We start from the raw sequence: 21,087 nt of genomic DNA on the forward strand, positions 1-21,087 counted from the left end.
AGAACTGTAGTGCCGTGAAAGACTGGCCACCATGTCTGTGTTGTGCCATGCCACGGTCACACTGTTTACTGTAGTCTGGGTAATAAACCATTGAGACACCAAGTCAACATTTCATCTCAACTTTGCCCTCATCAAGTTCCTGAAATTATAGAGAGAACAATATTCAACTTTATTGTAATCTCAAAACCAAGGTGGAATCCTTCACATGTTTATTACATGGGTCATCAGATTGTTGTCTCCAGACAATGTTTCAGGTCAACTGAGTTAATCTATTTAGTCTCACAAAAGTATACAGATTTCCATGGTCCCAAGTTACTATCGATCCCACCAATCTCTCTGCATGCTCTAATTTGTCAGTGTGTGTGTGCCTGTGTGTGTGTGTTTGCGCACGCTCGTGTGTGTGTGTGTGTGTGTGTGTGTGTGTGTGTGTGTGTGTTTGTGTGTGTGTGTGTGTGTGTGTGCCTGTGGGCCTGTGGGGCATGCGTTAATGTGTGACAGTCCCAGCCCATAGCAGCAGACCACCAGACCAGAGTCATGATAACCTGGAGGACATCTGCTAAACTCACTGGCATCCAGATCAACTCACACACCAGCTGGGACAACAACACCAAGCTAAGGTAGGTAAGGAATAGTGTTTGTGTGTGTGCATTGTTGCCTCATATATTTCAAGTACGATCCTAGTTCTGTCACCTCTGTGAGGTTATTTCCATTTGTTTATTACAAGAAAAGTTTGTTGTTGTTGTGGACTCATCGTCTCATTGACTCTCATTCTGAGAAGTGTAGACCTCATTTCACCAGTCATGTGGTTAGATTAATGAGTCACAAGCTGGGAGAGAGAGAAAAAGTAACAGAGCGAGGGGGGGAAGAGAGAGGGGTGTAGTGAGTAAGAGGGGGTCAAGTAAAAGTCAAATACACAAAAGTATGTGGACACCCCTTCAAATTAGTGGATTTGGCCACACCCGTTGCTGACAGGTGTATAAAATCGAGCACACCGCCATGCAATCTCCATAGACAAACATTGGCAGTAGAATGGCCCCGTACTGAAGAGCTCAGTGACTTTCAATGTGGCACCGTCATAGGATTTTCAACAAGTCAGTTTGTCAAATTTCTGCTCTGCTAGAGCTGCTCTGGTAAACTGTAAATGCTGTTATTGTGAAGTGGAAACGTCTAGGAGCAACAACGGCTCAGCCGGGAAGTGGTAGGCCACACAAGCTCACAGAACGGGATCGGCGAGTGCTGAAGCGCGTAGTGCGTACAAATCATCTGTCCTCAATTGCAAAACTCACTACTGAGTTCCACACTGCCTCTGGAAGCAACTTCAGCACAATAACTGTTCGTCAGGAGCTTCATGAAATGGGTTTCCAATGGAGGAGCAGCCGCACACAAGCCTAAGATCACCATGCGCATTGCCAAACTTTGGCTGGAGTGGTGTAAAGCTCACCGCCATTGCACTCTGGAGAAGTGGAAACGTGTTCTCTGGAGGGATGAATCACGCTTCACCATCCGTCAGCCCGACGGATGAATCTGGGTTTGGCAGATACCAGGAGAACGGTACCTGCATGAATGCATAATGCCAACTGTAAAGTTTGGTGGAGAAGGTCTGGGGCTGTTTTCATGGTTCGGACTAGGCCCCTTACTTCCAGTGAAGGGAAATCTTAACGCTACGGCATACAATGGCATTCTAGATGATTCTGTGTTTCCAACTTTGTGGCAACAGTTTGTTGAAGGCGCTTTCTTGTTTCAGCATGACAATGCCCCTGTGCACAAAGTGAGGTCCATACATAAATGGTTTGTCGAGATCGGTGTGGAAGGACTTGAATAGCTTGCACAGAGCCCTGGCCTCAACCCCATGGAACACCTTTGGGATGAATTGGAATGCCGACTGCGAGCCAAGCCGAATCGCCCAACATCAGTGCCTGACTTCACTAATGCTCTTGTGGCTGAGTGTCACAATCGTTATATAAATAATCAGACCAAGGCGCAGCGGGAGTAGATTTCCACATATTTATTATAGTGAACCTTCAAAACAACAAAGAATTAACGAACGTGCAGTACGTAGCGCACATAGGCACTAAACAAAACAATATCCCACAACACAGGTGGGAAAAGGGACACACTAAGTATGATCCCCAATTAGAGGCAACGATATTCAGCTGCCTCCAATTGGGAACCATACTCACACACCAACATAGAACTATAATAACTAGAAAACCCCCCTGGTCACGCTCTGACCTATTACACCATAGAGAACCCCGAGGGCTCTCTATGGTCAGGGCGTGACACTGAGTCCCCACAGCAGTGTTCCAACATCTAATGGAAAGCTTTCCCAGAATAGTAGAGGCGGTTATTGCAGCAAAGGGGGGACCAACTCCATATTAATGCCCATGATTTTGGAATGCGATGTTAGACGAGCAGGTGTCCACATACTTTGGGCCATGTAGTGTATATTGGGAAGTGTAGTTGTATGTGAGGAAAAAGGACCAAATAGTTGAGACGGAAAAGGTTAAATGCTTCTGGGGGAATGTTTGAAATGCTGTAACTGTATTATGGGACTGTATTAAGGGGAACTGTATTAAGTAAATGGGACTTTAAAAGGGGATTTGGTGATTTTGGTAATGAGGCTCTTTATCTATTTCCCCAAAGTCAGATGAACTTAGGGATACCGTTTTTATGTCTCTGTGTCCAGCATAAAGGAACTTAGAGGTTGTTTTGCGAGCCGATGCTAACTAGAGTTGGCGCAATGACTGTAAGTCTATGGGTATGCTAACAGATACACATAGACGTCCAGTCATTGAAATGACTTTCATCTTAAGTGCGGGTAGGTAGGACCTTTAATGTAATAGTTTCTACATTGTGTAGTCTCTGGAGAGTTGTCCTATTAGTCATGTGTATTTCTTTGTGTTCAGAACCTCAACTGTAACTGGTGCACATAACGATTCTGTAAAATAGTTTTTATCTTCAAAAAACATTCCTAGAATTAGGAGGAGAGTGAATAGATAAGGAGAAAATGCTGAAGAGCTTTTCCCCTCATGGTTTCTCTTCTCTGTCATACAACCTTTGGTAGAGATACACACAGACACACATAACACACATCAAACATCACATGCTCGTACACAGCAATATACAGTCATTCACATAAAAGTGTAAACAGGCGGGGTACTTTTTTCATTAGGGGCACCAGCGTGGTCAAACTGTTTGAAAGTTGGCAACTCACTTCCTTACAGCAGAGGAAGTGAGAATAAGAGAGTGTGTGCTTGAGTGAGAGGGAGAGAGAGAGATTTATTCATGTTGATTTATTTTCCCTTTTGTACTTTTATTTGCACATTGTTACAACACTGTATATAAACATACTGTGACATGTGAAATGTCTTTATTCTTTTGGAACTTCTGTGAGTGTAATGTTTACTGTTCATTTTTATTGTTTATTTCACTTTTGTTTATTATATACGTCACTTGCTTTGCCAATGTTAACATATGTTTCCCATGCCAATAAAGCCCTTGAATTGAATTGACAATAGGCTGACCTGGCTCTCAAGATAAGACAGACTATGTGCACACTGCCCACAAAATGAGGTGGAAACTGGGCTGCACTTCCTAACCTCCTGCCAAATGTATGACCATATTAGAGACACATATTTCCCTCAGATTACACAGACCCACAAAGAATTTGAAAACAAATTCAATTTTGAAAAACTCCCGTATCTATTGAGTGGAATACCACAGTGTGCCGTCACAGAAGCAAGATTTGTGACCTGTTTGCCACAAGAAAAGGGCAACCAGTGAAGAACAAACACCATTGTAAATACAATCTATATTTATCTTTATTTATTTTATTGTATTTGAACTATTTGCACATCATTACAACACTGTATATAAACATAATATGACATTTGAAATGTCTTTATTATTTTGGAACTTTTGTAAGTGTAATGTTTACTGTTCATTTTTCATTGTTTATTTCACTTTTGTTTATTATCTATTTCACTTGCTTTGGCAATGTACACATGTGTTTCCCATGCCAATAAAGCCCTTAAAATTGAATTGAGAGTGAGAAAAAGGAGAGAGAGATAGAGGGCGAGAGAGAAGAAAATAGAGAGGAGAGAGAGAACTGGTGTAGGGATAGAAGAAGACAACTTGAAGAAGACAACTTGAAGTCACGCTTGCCGACAGCATTTTCACACGTTTGTGCTAAAATGTGTCTCCCTCTCTAACAATCAAACGAGAGACACAGAGCGGGAGAGGGAAAGAGGGACGGTGGGAGAGAGAGAGAGAGAAAGAGCAAGAACAAGAGAATGAGAAAGCAACAGTAGTGTCTAAAAAATGCAGCTGCTCTCTCCCTTTACTTTCTCACTTTCTCTTTCAGAGTTTGTAGCTGTTGAAAGCAGAGCGATAACTTGGCTGTGTATCGTGCATTGAAGACGGACCCTGTTGAGGTGTAGTATGTCTATCTTATCTTATAACTGTGGTACAGCTTAGCCGCTTTTAACAGAAACCTGTGAAGTCTGTAGCCGGGGGGGGAAAAAGTCAGCTACTAAAATGATTGTTGAAACTTAGGTTGAAACTCGAAAGTGCTGAATCAGAAACCTTGTTGGTACACTTTAGTTGGATTCTTCTGTTGGTTTCTCCAACATGCTGACATAACATAGCAGAGCAATGTCGTCTGTTCTAAAAGGAGAAGTGATGTGGTTTCCGGTTGCTTTCGAAACATAAGACACATCAAGTGCTTGTCTTAACTCAACTGACTTCTCCAAAGTTAGGCTTTGGCGTTTGATGCCATTGCTCGATAAAGCTGTGGTCTCCGATTGGGCGTCTCGTAAGGGAGCTTCAGCCATTGGCCATGTTTTCTCCAACAGTGTCAGTACAAGCCATGCCCCAGGAGAACACTATCTACTGAGGGAATATTCATCAAATGTTCTCATTTCAATGTCTTTGTTTTGCATCACACAGGAATGTGCTGCTTGCTTGCTGTCGTCTTATCACTCGCTTCATGTACTGTGTATACGTCACACGCATATCTGACAACCTACGGCACATGGGACAACTAGGAAGTGGTGTTGTAATCAGACCAAGCATCTGTCTGCTTGAGCAACGGATGTAGCCTGGTCCGAGATCTATTTGTGGAGGCTTGCCAACTCCTACAATGACTAAGAGTTGGCAAGCTTGCACAAATAGATCTGGGACCAGGCTAACGGAACTGTGTTGCTGTGGTCAGATGCACTGTGTATTTCTCACTGACGGTCAGGGCCGTTCACGCACTTACTCATTTCCTCTGATTTACGGTTCCAGGGATCTTGATTCAACTGTATGACTGTTTTTGCTCGTTCAGGGTCTCGTCATCATGGATGAGATGGAGGACAAGACTTCTGTGCGTTCAGACGAGAGTGATGTTGAAGCGGACCTAAGGCGATCATCCAAGATCCAGCCAGAAAACAGAGGAACATCTAGATGGAAGAATGGTGCGTAGTAACGTAGTTGTCAAATTGTACTATGGGTAAAAGTCTGATCATGCAAAATATGGTCTTTGTCAAATAAATATTCTTGGTTTGTTTCTCTTCCTTGTTCTTTTTTTTCCCTCTTGGCAAGTTTTTTGGGATAAACAAACCCTTTTCACAATGTCCCACTTTATTTATTTACCCTTAATACCTTTATTATTATTTCTCAATGTTTTGGCTCTCTCTCCTTTTTCATCACTGTTAAAATCTCTGTCAGAATGTGTTATTGTCAAAATTAACACTCTCCACGCCTCTCTCTCTCCCTCCTCTCTCTCCTACCGTCTGTCTATGCCCCTCTCCCCTATCTTTTCCCCCTTTCTCTTCTTCAGGTCAGTGTGTGCTGGCAGTACCAACCTCCTCCATGCTGAGCCCCAAGTTTGATCTGTCGCTGTGCAGGGCTCTGCTGGAGAGGGACGGCTTCCAGGTCAGTGCACACACACATACACACAAACACACACTCTCTCCCTCTCTCTGGGTGCCCACTGGCAATTTTTATTCTCATCAAACGTCAAGCAGCCTGTCCACTTGTGTGGGGAGCTTGAACTAAACTCAGCAAAAAAAAGAAACGTCCTCTAACTGTCAACTGCGTTTATCTCAACATTTGTAAATATTTGTATGAACATAACAAGATTCAACAACTGACACATAAACTGAACAAGTTCCACACACATGTGACTAACAGAAATGGAAAAGATGTGTCCCTGAACAAAGGGGGGGGGGGGTCAAAATCAAAAGTAACAGTCAGTATCTGGTGTGGCCACCAGCTGCATTAAGTACTGTAGTGTTGCCCGTTCTTGCTGTGAGATGTTACTCCACTCTTCCACCAAGGCACATGCAAGTTCCCGGACATTCCCTAGCCCTCATGCTCCGATCCAACAGGTCCCAGACGTGCTCAATGGGATTAAGATCTGGGATCTTTGTTGGCTATGCAGAATACTGACATTCCTGTCTTGCAGGAAATCACGCACAGAACGAGCAGTATGGCTGGTGGCATTGTCATGCTGGAGGGTCATGTCAGGATGAGCCTGCAGGAAGGGTACCACATGAGGGAGGAGGATGTCTTCCCTGTAACGCACAGCGTTGAGATTTCCTGCAATGACAACAAGCTCAGTCCGATGATGCTGTGACACACTGCCCCAGACCATGACGGACCTTCCACCTCCAAATCGATCCCGCTCCAGAGTACAGGCCTCGGTGTAATGCTCATTCCTTCGACGATAAACGCAAATCCGACCATCACCCCTGGTGAGACAAAACCGCCACTCATCAGAGAAGAGCACTTTTTGCCAGTCCTGTCTGGTCCAGCGATGGTGGATTTGTGCCGGTGATGTCTGGTGAGGACCTGCCTTACAACAGGCCTACAAGCCCTCAGTCCAGCCTCTCTCAGCCTATTGCGGACAGTCTGTGCACTGATGGAGGGATTGTACGTTCCTGGTATAACTCGGTTGTTGTTGCTATCCTGTACCTGTCCTGCAGGTGTTATGTTCGGATGTACCGATCCTGTGCAGGTGTTGTTACACGTGGTCTGCCACTGCGAGGACGATCAGCTGTCCATCCTTTCTCCCTGTAGCGCTGTCTTAGGCGTCTCAGTACGGACATTGCAATATATTGCCCTGGCCACATCTGCAGTCCTCATGCCTCCTTGTAGCATGCCTATGGCACGTTCACGCAGATGAGCAGGGACCCTGGGCATCTTTCTTTTGGTGTTTTTCAGAGTCAGTAGAAAAGCCTCTTTAGTGTCCTAAGTTTTCATAACTGTGACCTTAATTGCCTACCGTCTGTAAGTTGTTAGTGTCTTAACGACCGTTCCACAGGTGCATGTTCATTAATTGTTTATGGTTCATTGAACAAGCATGGGAAACAGTGTTTAAACCTTTTGCAATGAAGATCTGTGGATTTTTATGAATTATCTTTGAAAGACAGGGTCCTGAAAAAGGGACGTTTCTTTTTTTGCTGAGTTTAAATTAACTCGTTATCTCACTTCCTCTCTCAGACTGTTTTATGTCTCGCCAAAAAATAGGCCAACTGTTATTTCATCAATCTGAAAAGTTTTCATGAAGACAAACGATCTTGAATTTGCGTGTCAGCAAACAGCACCCCCAACACTTAATTTGCAAGGTTGGAGAAATGCAAGGAAATTAATTGATAAAGTTTTAAAGTTTCAAAGATAAAGACTTAAACGAAATAAAAATATAAACCATGGAGTGAGGCCGCGATTCCAGCCTATTGCCCCTTTTCGGCTATGCACCTTTTAAAGGCAATTAAAAAGGCAAAGTTTCCACGTTCGCAGAGACAAACACTGTCGGCTCTATCAGAAATGACTTTACAGATCGGAACGAATCCCGGCCTATCCTTATATTTTGGGTTATGATGGGGTAAGACCGCTGTACTACGCTCATGAAGCATTTCTAAGTTATATTCTTAAAAATCAGCATACAGTGTCTATTCATTTAAATAAAGATTGAACCGCAGTTAATTTTGAAAATTTTACCTCAAGTCAAAGTTATTGGCCAAAACATCACATCCAATATGTGTTTTTTTGTGTCAAAAGCCCTGTACCAAAACATGGCACAGGAATTATGAGAAGAATACATCTCCAGAGGTGATATGACTTCTGGGTTGCGTGGCAATACCCCCTTATCTAGACTGTCTGTAGTGATGGTTTTGGAGCCGAGTGGCTGCGTTGCCAAATTCTCTGGACACCTCTTCCCGATAGCTAAAGAACCAACCCTTCTGCGCATGTGCAGGATTTGTTTGGCTGCCCAGAGAACAGGTCACACTGGACAATTTCAATGATGAATGGAGAAGGGAAGGTGTCCGGGGGGGTGGAACTGGGGCGGAACGAGGCGATTACCATTGGTCGCTCAGCATCAGCCCTTTTGAGCACAGGGAAGTGAGAAATAACATTTTCTCTTATATCTCTTTGAATTCGTTTTTGTTAGGTTCTGGAGTGAAATTTACAGATTAAACAGCTTCGGTAAAGGCTGAGGTTAATAGTACATTCCTATAACATTTACTCTGAGATAGTGGATGTGTCACGTCTGTACATGATCCGCCTATGACATGATGCCCACCAGCCAAACCTTCCTTCTGCAAATCAGATAAAAGGACAGGACCCACTGCAGCCTAGCATACCTACCTGCCTACCAGCCCAACCAGAACCATGTTTGTGTTCTTCTGTGTTGTCTCTATCTTAAGCCCTGCTTTGGGTGTTGAACATGACACTCCTGACCAGGGTGAAGAGCTATCCCAAAAATCCTGCCCCATGGGCTGGTACGACTTTAATGGATGCTGCTATAAGTACAATTCCACACGACTGGACTGGGCAGCCACTGAGTCATACTGTGTGATTTAGGGAGCAAACTTGGAACACCAGTTCATCAAAACCCTAATCAAGACTTTCAACCCTTTAGAGTTCTACACCTGGATCAGGTTGTCTGAGATAGTTAGAGAGGGGCAGGGTCAGATAATGCAGGGTCCCTGGGCCCAGACCCGTGGGGGGCCCAAGAGACAGCAAAACATTTTTAAAAGTATATATACAGTACCCGTCAAAGGTTTGGACACACCTGCTCATTCAAGAGTTTTTCTTTACTTTGACTGTTTTCTACATTGTAGAATAATAGTGAAGACATCAAAACTATGAAATAACACATATGGAATCATGTTGTAACCAAAAAAGTGTTTAACAAATCAAAATATATTTTATATTTGAGATTCTTCAAAGTACCCACCCTTTGCCACAGCTTTGCACACTCTTGGCATTCTCTCAACCAGTATCACCTGGAATGCTTTTCCAAAAGTCTTGAAGGAGTTCCCACATATGCTGAGCACTTGTTGGCTGCTTTTCCTGCTTTTTTCATCTGATGCAGCACTCCATCACTATCCTTCTTGGTCAAATAGCCCTTACACAGCCTGGAGGTGTGTTGGGTCATTGTCCTGTTGAAAATCAAATTATAGTCCCACTAAGTGCAAATCAGATGGGATGGCGTATTGCTGCAGAATTCTGTGGTAGCCACAGCATTTTTACCTAGTGGGAAAAAGTCAGAGTGGCTTGAGTGGGACCAAGAAAAGCAAAGTACAGAAAATGGCGGGTCGTGTATCAGAGGACGCATGGCTCTCGACCTTCGCCTCTCCCAAGTCCGTACGGGAGAGGCGAAGGTAAGAACTTTAACAAAAAATGCCCAAACTGACTGTTATTTGATTTATTCATTTTTTGGGTACTTTTTACCCCTTTTTTCTCCCCAATTGTTAGTTACAGTCTTGTCCCATCACTGCAACTCCCGTACGGACTCGGGAGAGGCGAAGGTCGAGAGCCATGCGTCCTCTGATACACGACCCGCCAAGCCGCACTGCTTCTTGACGCACTGCTCGCTTAACCCGGAAGCCAGCTGCACCAATGTGTCAGAGGAAACACTGTACAGCTGGCGACCGAAGTCAGCATGCATGCGCCTGGCCCACCACAAGGAGTCGCTAGAACGCTATTGGACAAGTACAACCCGGCCGACCAAACCCTCCCATAACCCGGACGAGGCTGGGCCAATTGTGCGCCGCCTCATGGGTCTCCCGGTCGCGGCCGACTGCGACACAGCCTGGGATCGAACCCAGGTCTGCAGTGATGCCTCTAGTACTGCGATGCAGACCGCTGCGCCATTCGGGAGGTCCCACTGGTTATTGTTCTGTGCACCACATAGACACAAAGGACAATGACAACCAAAAGGCCTGCAATCGCACATACGAGATATCAACCCATTGGCAGAGTGGGTGCCTTGTGCTGCACATATTCTGAATTTGGTTGGGGTAAGTACTGTGAAATACTGCCTTGAGACAGATTCGTTTTTCACATTTGTGCCGTCAATATTTAACTTTTGCTCCAAATCCACTTGGCGATGGCAGATTGTTAAATCAGGTTCACAACCAAATGAAAACAGTTGAATAGCAACACGCAAATCTCTTTCCGGTAGGAGGTGGTCTGCCCATGCACATGCCTCATAAGCATTATGCCTCAATTATGCAAATTATGTCTCTTCTAGAAATATCTGAGGATGAAAATCTAACTCTTGCACGCTTAACAAGGCTCTGATGCTCTCTACCCAAATGGATAAACTTAAAATAGCTTTTTACTTCCAAATTTTTCAGAATGCAAGCGCTACACTTCAGGCAGTCCAACTGGACCTGTCTAGCGCTGTTCCTTTCGTGGCCCCCTTGAGAGATTTTGTTTCTGGGCTCCGGGATCAGTATGATAGCTTTGAGGCAAAAGGAAAGGACATGTCACCGCTTTACAAACCTGACACACAATGACATAGACGACGCAACAAAAAAAACATGCTGATGAGTCGTAAGAGGCAGAGCCTGACGTCGTTTATCAATGACAGGTCAGCAGAAAGTTACCGGCGGTAAATTTGTTGTGATTGACACACTTATTGACACACTTAAGTTGGATAGGAGGTATAAGTCATACAAAGAGCTAAACAACTGCTTTGGTTTTTTAACAATAGTTTCCTCACAAAACCTACATTCATCTGCACTCAACCTTCAGAGGTAATGTCAATCTGACTTGCAACATGCTTTTCCAGATGAAATGGTCCAGTTTAAAGAATTTATTTAAAAAAGTGACAAAAACACACATGCCAGGGCATTGCTTCACACGTTGAGACAGAGGAATATACAAGCAGTTTTCCAATGTTGGCATTACCTTGCAAATATTATTGACTTTACCTCTTACCAAAGCTGGTTCTTGTCAATAACAGACTCAATGTAGGGTGCCGTCTTTCGGATGGGACGTTAAACGGGTGTCCTGACTCTCTGAGGTCATTAAAGATCCCATGGCACTTATCGTAAGAGTAGGGGTGTTAACCCCGGTGTCCTGGCTAAATTCCCAATCTGGCCCTCAAACCATCATGGTCACCTAATAATCCCCAGTTTACAATTGGCTCATTCATCCCCTTCCTCTCCCCTGTAACTATTCCCCAGGTCATTGCTGCAAATGAGAACGTGTTCTCAGTCAACTTACCTGGTAAAATAACGGTAAAATAACGGTAAAATAAAAAAATAAATTCAGATTAGAATCACATTTGGCAGCAATTACAGCTGTGAGTCTTTCTGGGTAATTATAAGAGCTTTCCACACGTGAATTATGCAATTATTCTTTTGAAAATTCTTCAAGCTCTGTCAAATTGTTTGTTGATCATTACTAGACAACCATTTTCAGATCTTGCCATAGATTTTCAAACAGATTTAAGCCAAAACTGTAACTCAGAAACATTCACTGTCTTCTAGGTAAGTAACTCTTGTGTAGATTTGGCCTAGTGTTTTAGGTTATTGTCCTGCTGAAAGGTGAATTCATCTCCCAGTGTGTAGTGGAAAACAGACAGAACCAGGTTTTCTAAGATTTTGTGTGTGCTTAGCTCTATTCTGTTTCTTTTTGTTATCCTAAAAAACTCCCCAGTCCTTAAGGATTACAAGCATACCCATAACATGATGCAGCCACCACTATGCTTGAAAGATATGGAGAGTGGTACTCAGTCATGTGTACCAATGTGGACTTTCCCCAAACATAACACTTTGTATTCAGGACAAAAAGTAAATTGCTTTGCCAACAGGATGCATGTTTTGAAAAATTGCTTTGCAAACAGGATGCATGTTTTGAAAAATATATATATTCTGTACAAGATTCCTTCTTTTCACTCTGTCAATTAGGCCTAGGTTAGTATTGTGGAGTAACTACAATTCTCAGGTTTCTCCTATCACAGCCATTATACTCGAACTATTTTAAAGTCACCACTGGCCTCATGGTGAAATCCCTGAGCGGATTCCTTCCTCTCTGGCAACTGAGTTAAGGTCACTGTATATTTGTAGTGACTGGGTGTATTGATACACCACCCCAAGTGTAATTATTAACTTCACCACTCAAAGGGATATACAATGTTTTTTAAAATAATTATGTCACACACACTTTTACAAACATTTGACCACCCACATCCCTGACACATATTGCAGGTCAATAAAGTATTTTTCCCCCCTGATCTTATTCCCTTATCTTGTTTATTTTGTGGAATGCATTTTGGTAAAGTATGAAGGCCATTGCATGGAAAATTACATTTAAAATACATTATTACCATGTATTCACTGTTTGGTTCATTTGGTTTCTCCACTGTAGATTCCTGTAGCAGACTTTGAGACACCTCTAGACATAGCACTGGATGTGCCATCGGTCAGGAGATACCTGTTCCTTAACTCTTCTCTCTTCCACTTCATCATGGCACCGGTAGGGTCCCTCAAAGTCTTGATTAATAACACAAGGGTCTTCTTTTTTTCTCTTTTTTTACATCCATTACATTATTCACAATAGTGTCCAGTATCTGTTGATCTCCTACACTATCTGGGTGTCTTCTACTGTGTCCTGTAGTTGTTCAGAGTTAGTTCTTGTATGTTTAGTTTATACTGTGTATCATTTTATCTCCCCTCCAGATTCTATATGTGGTGATATGGTGTGCTGTGTTCTCCACTCTTCATATGTATCTCTCGGTCACTGACTGGGTCCTCTGCCTGTCTGTCAGTCTGGTCTCCATCTTCCTCACCACATTCATCATCGTCATCCTCCACTATAGTAACAAGGAGGTGGGTGTTCAATCTGTTTATCAGTCTGACAGCACTTCATGTTTTACTGCTTTGGGCTAAAGTAGGGTCACACAGAGTGTTTCTTGGTAGTCTTAAACAAATCTACTTTGAAACAAAAGTATACACCTCACACACATGGTTATGGGCTTAAAAAAAGAGAACACCTTGTCAGATATAGAATTTAAATGTATAAAATTACACTTTACAGTGCATTCAGAAAGTATTCAGACACCTTCATTTTTCCCACATTTTGTTACGTTACACACAGCCTTATTCTAAAATGGATTCAATTGTTTTTTCCCCCTAATCAATCTAAACACAAATTAAAATATCACTGGAGTCATTCCAAATACATTTTTGCCACTTGTGTTGCCTACCTGGAGCTGGTAAACCAATTTAATAAATAGACAAAATAACTTGTTTATTGTTGTTGTAGGCTTATGTTATTATGCAATTATTAATGGACATGTTTAATGAATTCAAGTGAAAGTTATCAAAGCTCTATCGCAATTGCCGTTCTGTTGTTAGAACGCGTTAGATTGACGGTAACAGTAGTCAAATTAGGCTTCAGGTAAAACATTTTTAAAAAGTTTTTAAAACACTGGCTGTTGTTGCCAAGCATATTTAGTTCATGTAAATATTATTCATATTAAATTCAGTGATTGAAATTATGACCGCGTCCTCAGTAGCCTATTCAGGCAGGCTATTGGGAGAAACAAGCATGTCTAACCTCGAAATCGCCTCGCTATTCATTAGAATACATTTTTCTGTTAATTTGAACTAAGCGAGATGCTAAATCGTTCAGTTTACAGCTTGCCTACATCTTGTCTAGGCTACTATAGACTATCTGAAATGAGATGTAGGCCTATCAGGGGCTATAGGCATCCTGCCTTTATCTAAGCAAACCATGGCAAAGTTGAATTACAATTATAAACCCAGATTTCAGTCTGTAGCCTATGCCTATTGAAATGACAAGTCAATCTTGCAAATAGGCCATTTATAATGGTTTGTAGTCTTAACATCTGGCACATAACAGCATTGCCAGAAAATAGGCCAACATTTGTTTTTTTATGTTTGTCTAAGTGTTTCTTGCTCATAGATTGAGATCCTCTGTCCAACTTTCATCACTCAAACTCTCCTGTCAGATTTATCTATAGTTATGCACATGCGCAAAGGGGATTTGTTTACAATTATAAACCTGATTCCAGCCCTGAATGCTGATTGGCTCAAAGCTGTGGTATATCAGACCATATACCATGGGAATGACAAAGCATTTTTTTTTTTACTGTTCTAATTATTTTGGTAGCCAGTTTATAATAGCAATAAGGCACCCCGGAGGTTTGGTTTGTGGTATATCAAATCAAATTTTATTGGTCACATACACATGATTAGCAGATGTTATTGCGGGTGTAGCGAAATGCTTGTGCTTCTAGCTCTGACAGTGCAGTAATATCTAACAAGTAATATCTAACAAACTACACAACATATACCCAATACACACAAATCTAAGTAGGAATGAATTAAGACTATATACATATGGACGAGCGATGTCAGTGCGGAACAGACTAAGATCCAGTAGAATAGTATAGAAAAACAGTATATACATATGAGATGAGTAATGCAAGATATGTAAGCGTTATTAAGTGACTAAGATACTGTAGAAAAGTATAAACTACAGTATATACATATGAGATGAGCAATGGCAGATATGTAAACATTACTAAAGTGACTAGTGTTACATTCCTTAAAGTGGCCAGTGATTCCTAGTCTAAGCCTATAGGCAGCAGCCTCTAATGGGCTCGTGATGGCTGTCTAACAGTCTGATGGCCTTCAGCTAGAAACTGTTTTTCATTCTCTCGGTCCCAGCCTTGATGCACCTGTACTGACCTCGCCTTCTGGATGATAGCAGGGTGAACAGGCAGTGGCTCGGGTGGTTGATGTCCTTGATGATCTTTTTGGCCTTTCTGTGACATCAGGTGATGTAGGTGTCCTGGAGGGCAGGTAGTTTTATCCCGGTAATGCGTTGGGCAGACCGCATCACCCTCTGAAGAGCCTTGCGGTTGCGGGCGATGCAGTTGCCATACCAGGCGGTGATACAGCCCGACAGGATGCTTTCAATTGTGCATCTGTAAAAATGTGTGAGGGTTTTAGGTGACAAGCCAAATTTCTTTAGCCTCCTGAGGTTGAAGAGGCTCAGTTGCACCGCCTTCACCACACTGTCTGTGTGGGTGGTCCATTTCAGTTTGTCAGTGATGTGTACGCAAAGGAACTTGAAGCCTTCCACCTACTCCACTGCGCTCCCGTCGATGTAGATAGGGGGGTGCCCCCTCTGCTGTTTCCTGAAGTCCACGATCATCTCCTTTGTTTTGTTGAAGTTGAGTGAGAGGTTGTTTTCCAGGCACCACACTCCCAGAGCCCTCACCTCCTTCCTGTAGGCTGTTTCGTCATCGTTGGTAATCAAGCCTACCACTGTTGCGTCGTCTGCCAACTTGGCCACGCAGTCATGGGTGAACAGGGAGTACAGGAGGGGGCTGAGCACGCACCCTTGTGGGGCCCCAGTGTTGAGGATCAGCGGAGTGGAGGTGATGTTTCCTACCTTCACCACCTGGGGGCGGCCCGTCAGGAAGTCCAGGACCCAGTTGCCAGGGCAGGGTTCTGACCCAGGGCCTTGAGCTTAATGATGAGCTTGGAGGGTACTATGGTGTTGCATGCTGAGCTATAGTCAATAAACAGCATTCTTATATAGGTATTCCTCTTGTCCAGATGGAATAGGGCAGTGTGCAGAGTGATTGCATCGTCTGTGGATCTATTGGGGAGGTAAGTTAATTGAAGTGGGTCTAGGGTGGCAGGTAAGGTAGAGGCGATATGATCCCTGACTAGTCTCTCAAAGCACTTCATGATGACAGAGGTGAGTGCTACGGGGTGATAATCATTAAGTTCAGTTACCTTTGCCTCCTGGGTACAGGAACAATGTTCAAACATGTGGGAACAGCAGACTGGGATAGGGAGAGATTGAATATGCCCATAAACATACCAGCCAGCTGGTCTGTGCAAGATCGCGCCGACGGAGATGGCAGCATCGCGACTAGCTCTTAGAAAACATTGCAGTATTTAGTTTATGTACTCTTTTTTACATTATTAGCTCAGGAAATGTTTTGTGTCATTACATATAGCCAGGAAGAACTATTGAATAATAGAGCGGCAGTAACATAACTACCAGCATTACGACCAGGAATACGACTTCCCTGGAGCAGATCCTTTGTTCACTCTCCCCTCTCACTCCCCACATTGCCGGCAGCTGTGTTTCATGATTAACGACTCATGGTGTAATTCTAGGAACATACAGGAACTCAAGTCCTTTTGTTAACCTGATCTAGAATACCTCACAATCAAATGCAGACCATAATTCTCCTCCGTCATCGCCACGGCCGTTTACATCCCACCTTAAGCCGAAACCTTGACGGCCCTCAAAGAACTTCAAATGGACTTTATGCAAACTGGAAACCACATATCCTGAGGCTGCATTTATTGTAGCTGGGGATTTTAACAAAGCAAACCTGAGGACTAGGATGCCAAAATTCTATCAACATATTGACTGCCCTACTCGCACTACTAAGACTCTCAACCATTGCTATTCAAACTTCCGGGGTGCTTACAAGGCCCTCCCCCACCCTCCTTTCTGCAAATCTGACCATGACGCCATCTTGCTCCTCCCATCCTAAAGGCAGAAACTCAAACAGGAAGTGCCCGTGCTTTGTACTATATGGCCAATATACCACGGCTAACGGCTGTATCCAGGCATCATGCTTAAGAACAGCCCTTAGCCGTGGTTTATTGGCCATATACCACACCTCCTTGTGCCTTACTGCTTAAATGAGATAGCAGTCAAAAAAGGTAAATCGACATCCATAGCAGTCAAATGAGCTAAATCGACTTCCAAAGCAGTCAAACGAGCTAAATCGACTTCCAAAGCAGTCAAACGAGGTAAATCGACTTCCATGGCAGTCAAACGAGATAAATCAACATCCATAGCAGTCAAATGAGGTAAATAGACATCCATTGATGGAAAATGATCTGGCGAGTTTAATAAGGGCAAATTGTCTTTTCTCTTGCGACATATTCAAATTCCTTTATTACGTCATGTCCTAGCTCGCAATACTTATTATTTTGAGGAAAACTAAATTTGCTTCTAACGTCATACAGGTTACTACGATATTCCTTATTTGGCTCAATAGCATTATGGAAAAGGGTTAATTGTATAAATATGGCAACTCTTCTCTTGCTGTATAAAAATACAATTGGTCTAGTTTTCAGGCTTTTGGGTGGGTTTTCAGTGGGCATTGGTCAGAAATTTCACATGCAACACTGTTGTCTGAGCAGTACACCCTAAGTCACTGCATAGGGAGGGATACTCATACATGCTATATTATGATACTTCAACCGAATAGGACAAGTTCTACATAGCTGGAAAGGTCAAAGACTGTAGAAACCGAATGTGCATAGGTGCTGCACAGAATATTTGCACATTTCCCCCAGAAATGGCCTAGCTAACACGTCAATACATTAGCATGAACCATTTTGGACTAATGTGAACGAGGCCATCTTTTCCGGTACATCTGAAAAGATGATCAAATGGTTGTGATGGAATAATTACATAATAACCATAGCCTCAATAAAAGGTAAGTCATTAAGTTTTTTTAACCAATGGCTTATTGGTGGTTTATTGGATAACGTATTGTTGTGATCAAACCGAATGTGCATGGGTTTCAATGGCTGACATGTGAGCAGGGAAAATATATCATATGGATTTTTGGGCAAGGACATCTGCTCAATGATGAAAATGTAAATGAGCAGTGAGCAGCTGGTAATGTATGGCTCTGCTGACAGCTGGGGATTTATGACCTTGTGTTGGAGGGGAGCAAGGATAATAAAAGATCTTAACTGGTGATTTGGCTGTCTGAGGGCCTGTTTGACATAGAATCAGCAGTTTTAATTACAATTTAAATGAATTATGAAAAATATGAATGAAATCCCACTGCAGGAAAAGATAGTCTTAATGGGTAGCCTAATTTTAAAATGCCTTCTAATCTTTAATCGCAGTGCTAAAATTAGTGAGCTGTGGTAGCAACATAAATTATGCATCGATATTAATAGGAATACATCTGTGATTGTGGAAGCAAATTAATAGACTACATAGATATGCCACACCAGAGGATTGTAGATAAATATTCAGACACTTTGAAACCTATGTGGTTCATTATTGAACACCATTGAACACCAGAGATATTGGACTGTAGTCGGAAAACAGTTTTAAGACCAAAAAACATTCACGTAGATCTTCCTACAGATAAACATCAACATTGACGTGCGACTCATCCAGGTGAATGAGAGGCTGAGCCAACATATGCTGCTGGTGGGCGTGGCTGACTGGGTGCAGAGCTGCACTGGAACTCTACAGGTAGGCTACAGTAACCTGCACATATAGGCAGCTCAATCTGAGATGGAAGACATTTTGTGTCAAACCTTTTTATCACACTCACTTTCTCGTAATCGAGGTTACTTCTAAATACCTTTACTGTTTTTTGTGGTATAAATCTAACCGCATCCATTGACCGATCATTACGACAAGACACTTTGAAGATATATATCGATGAATTGATTCTGTAGTTTAATTGAAATAGGACCTTTTATATCCTAATCAGAGAGTAACAAATGTTCTGGCTCATAGGAAGTCAAAACAAAAAGGGAGGGACTTTATTAGCGGCATCAATCACTATCAACAGATACCTGAATGAGATGAATCCACAAGAAGTCTACCCACTGGGCACAGACGTCAATTCAACGTCTATTCCACATTGGTTCAATGCAATTTCATTGAAATGACGTGTAAACAACATTGATTCAACCAGTGTGTGCCCAGGGGGTAGTGACCATAGACCCGCACCTTGAGTGTCACTAACGGAACACGGGAAATGATGTGCATTACAGAAACCCCATATGCTAAATATTGTGTTGATGACTCTAGACCAAATATGAACTTTAGTCATCTAAACTGTCCTCATTACATTCATCCATCTGTTTGTTTGTTTGTCTCTAACTGTCTGTCTGCCTGCCTGCCTGTCTGTGTCTCGTCTCGCTCAGCTGTTCATTGTGTACTGGGATACGGCCCGCTGCTTGAGGACACTGACTGAAACTCTAGAGGAGATGAGCTTTGTCGGAGACGAGGCCCAGGTAGGTACATCATGATGTCACCATGTTCACTCTATTGATTTGTGTCTGTGTTCTCTTTGGCAAGGCTTTCAGTAGGGACATTCTGTTTCAGGAAGCCAATGGGATATAATGTGCATAGATCGATACTGACAAATCTCTTTGTACTGTTATAAGGAATTGTCTGAGCAAAATTGAAATGAAATTGGACATTGACAATAGGAGACGTTTGAGTATTACATATTGTGTTTTAGGCCTATCGGAGGGTTTTATTTGGTGTACATTGCCTCGTAAGGCAATCTTGTGATGATCACCATTCAGTGTTTCTGTGTTGCACTAGCAGACAATGCACTGTAACGGGTTCCCCTCACTTTTCACTCACTCCCTAGAAGAGACTCAAGAAGAGAATGTCCCACCTTGTCCTGGTGTCAGAGGTCATGACCCTTGACCCTGTGGCGGTGGGGTCAAGTGTTAATGATCGTTCTGATGAGGAAAGGCCCCTCTTGATGAACGATGAGACTGGAGGCAGTACCTCAACCAGCCAGAGGGAGGACACCAAACTCACTACTAACTACATTTTGGTACCAGACCAAATACTACCAGCTCAGGTTAGTTAGACTGCTTTCAATAATACTTGTAATCTTATGTTACAATGTAGACCGCTCGCTAAAGGATTTTTCTTTAGTGCCTCATGTTGAACAAATGGTATTCCAGATTAGTGGAGGCTGGTGGAGGGAGAAATCTGGAGGGCGGGCTCCAGCCACCACTGTTTAAGATATAGCCTACCTATAGACTGTAGCATGTGTTCAATACAGTATTACGAAGTCTCTGTTGTTATGTTATACTAACATATCCCTTTTTGCAGGCCAAAGCACTCCAACTTCTACTGACCTACGGTGCCGTGTATGTCAAGCTGTTGGTATCTGAAAAGCTGCCAAGCTCCACACACCGCCCCCTACACCACAGGAGGAATCACTGCACCACTGCCTCCCTTTGTCTCTGTCAGTATATCAAAACCAAGGTCCTGGGATTATAAGACTGGGACACAGAAAAGCTGATGCGTTCCACTTTAAATAATATGTTACTGTAGGACAATAGAATATTTGCACTGACAATGTACAAGTCACGATTTAGTACCCACTTGTGTACATTTTGCATTAAAATTATACAAACAATAAATATATATCTTTAAGAGGTTTGTCCTTATGTAGACAGGGATATTAATTTACGGTACATGCTAAGACATTTTGGGAGTGCATTTAGATAAACAGGGCAAAGTATGAATAAGAATATGTTCTGAACTGACCTTGCCTAGTTAAATAAAGGTTAAATAAATAAAAATAAAAAGATTTTGGGGAGATATAAAAAGAGAGAGTGGGGGCAAGCGTGAACAAATTCATTGATGCAGAGAACGGATTAAGCTCAAGGGGTCAACATGAATCATTGGTCTTGGCTGACTGCACAGCTACACAGAAGGCGCATGTGGCACACAGTTTCATTCATTACCCATTGTTATTAATCAGCCTTGACGCAACTGCTGAGGTGATAGGCTCATAAGTATCCGGTGCTCGGCCCGATGACACAAACACACACAGTGAGCGACAGTGCAGGTCCGCTCACGGGAGGCAGGGCGGTGTAGTGGAACAGAGATGCATGTTGCGACAGACCAAACGATCGCAGAGATGCTGGGTCGCTCTTCGGGAGGCTAAATGACCATCTGTGATCCTACAGACACGGTCTGGCCTAGTCCCACCACCTCCATCTCAGCAGA

At 42.8% G+C, this 21,087-nt stretch overlaps 1 protein-coding gene across 2 annotated transcripts; it reads left to right on the top strand.

Annotated features, from left to right (window-relative positions):
* The first annotated feature begins 507 nt into the window (after nucleotides 1-507).
* On the top strand, nucleotides 508-20,508 carry LOC129819618 (transmembrane protein 268-like). Of its 2 annotated transcripts, none has more exons than XM_055876012.1 (10): nucleotides 508-617; nucleotides 4,364-4,433; nucleotides 5,327-5,456; nucleotides 5,822-5,916; nucleotides 12,649-12,756; nucleotides 12,960-13,109; nucleotides 18,457-18,567; nucleotides 19,251-19,340; nucleotides 19,706-19,924; nucleotides 20,182-20,508. In XM_055876012.1, exons 3-10 carry the CDS (start codon nucleotides 5,339-5,341, stop codon nucleotides 20,350-20,352), a joined length of 1,062 nt encoding a protein of 353 aa, XP_055731987.1. In that variant the 5' UTR covers nucleotides 508-617; nucleotides 4,364-4,433; nucleotides 5,327-5,338; the 3' UTR covers nucleotides 20,353-20,508. The 2 variants fall into 2 exon arrangements, with proteins under 2 accessions (XP_055731987.1, XP_055731988.1); XM_055876013.1 differs by having other exon boundaries at nucleotides 515-621.
* The last annotated feature ends 579 nt before the right edge of the window (nucleotides 20,509-21,087 follow it).

This window comes from Salvelinus fontinalis, chromosome 22, assembly GCF_029448725.1.
Source record: "Salvelinus fontinalis isolate EN_2023a chromosome 22, ASM2944872v1, whole genome shotgun sequence".
Taxonomy (NCBI): Eukaryota; Metazoa; Chordata; class Actinopteri; order Salmoniformes; family Salmonidae; genus Salvelinus; species Salvelinus fontinalis.

Excerpts from the sequence above, each read along its gene's own strand:
- LOC129819618 (XM_055876012.1), top strand. The coding sequence starts at position 5,339 with ATGGATGAGATGGAGGACAAGACTTCTGTGCGTTCAGACGAGAGTGAT. Across the intron at positions 5,917-12,648 it reads TGGAGAGGGACGGCTTCCAG|ATTCCTGTAGCAGACTTTGA; the intron begins GTCAGTGCACAC and ends TCTCCACTGTAG. Across the intron at positions 13,110-18,456 it reads TCCACTATAGTAACAAGGAG|ATAAACATCAACATTGACGT; the intron begins GTGGGTGTTCAA and ends ATCTTCCTACAG.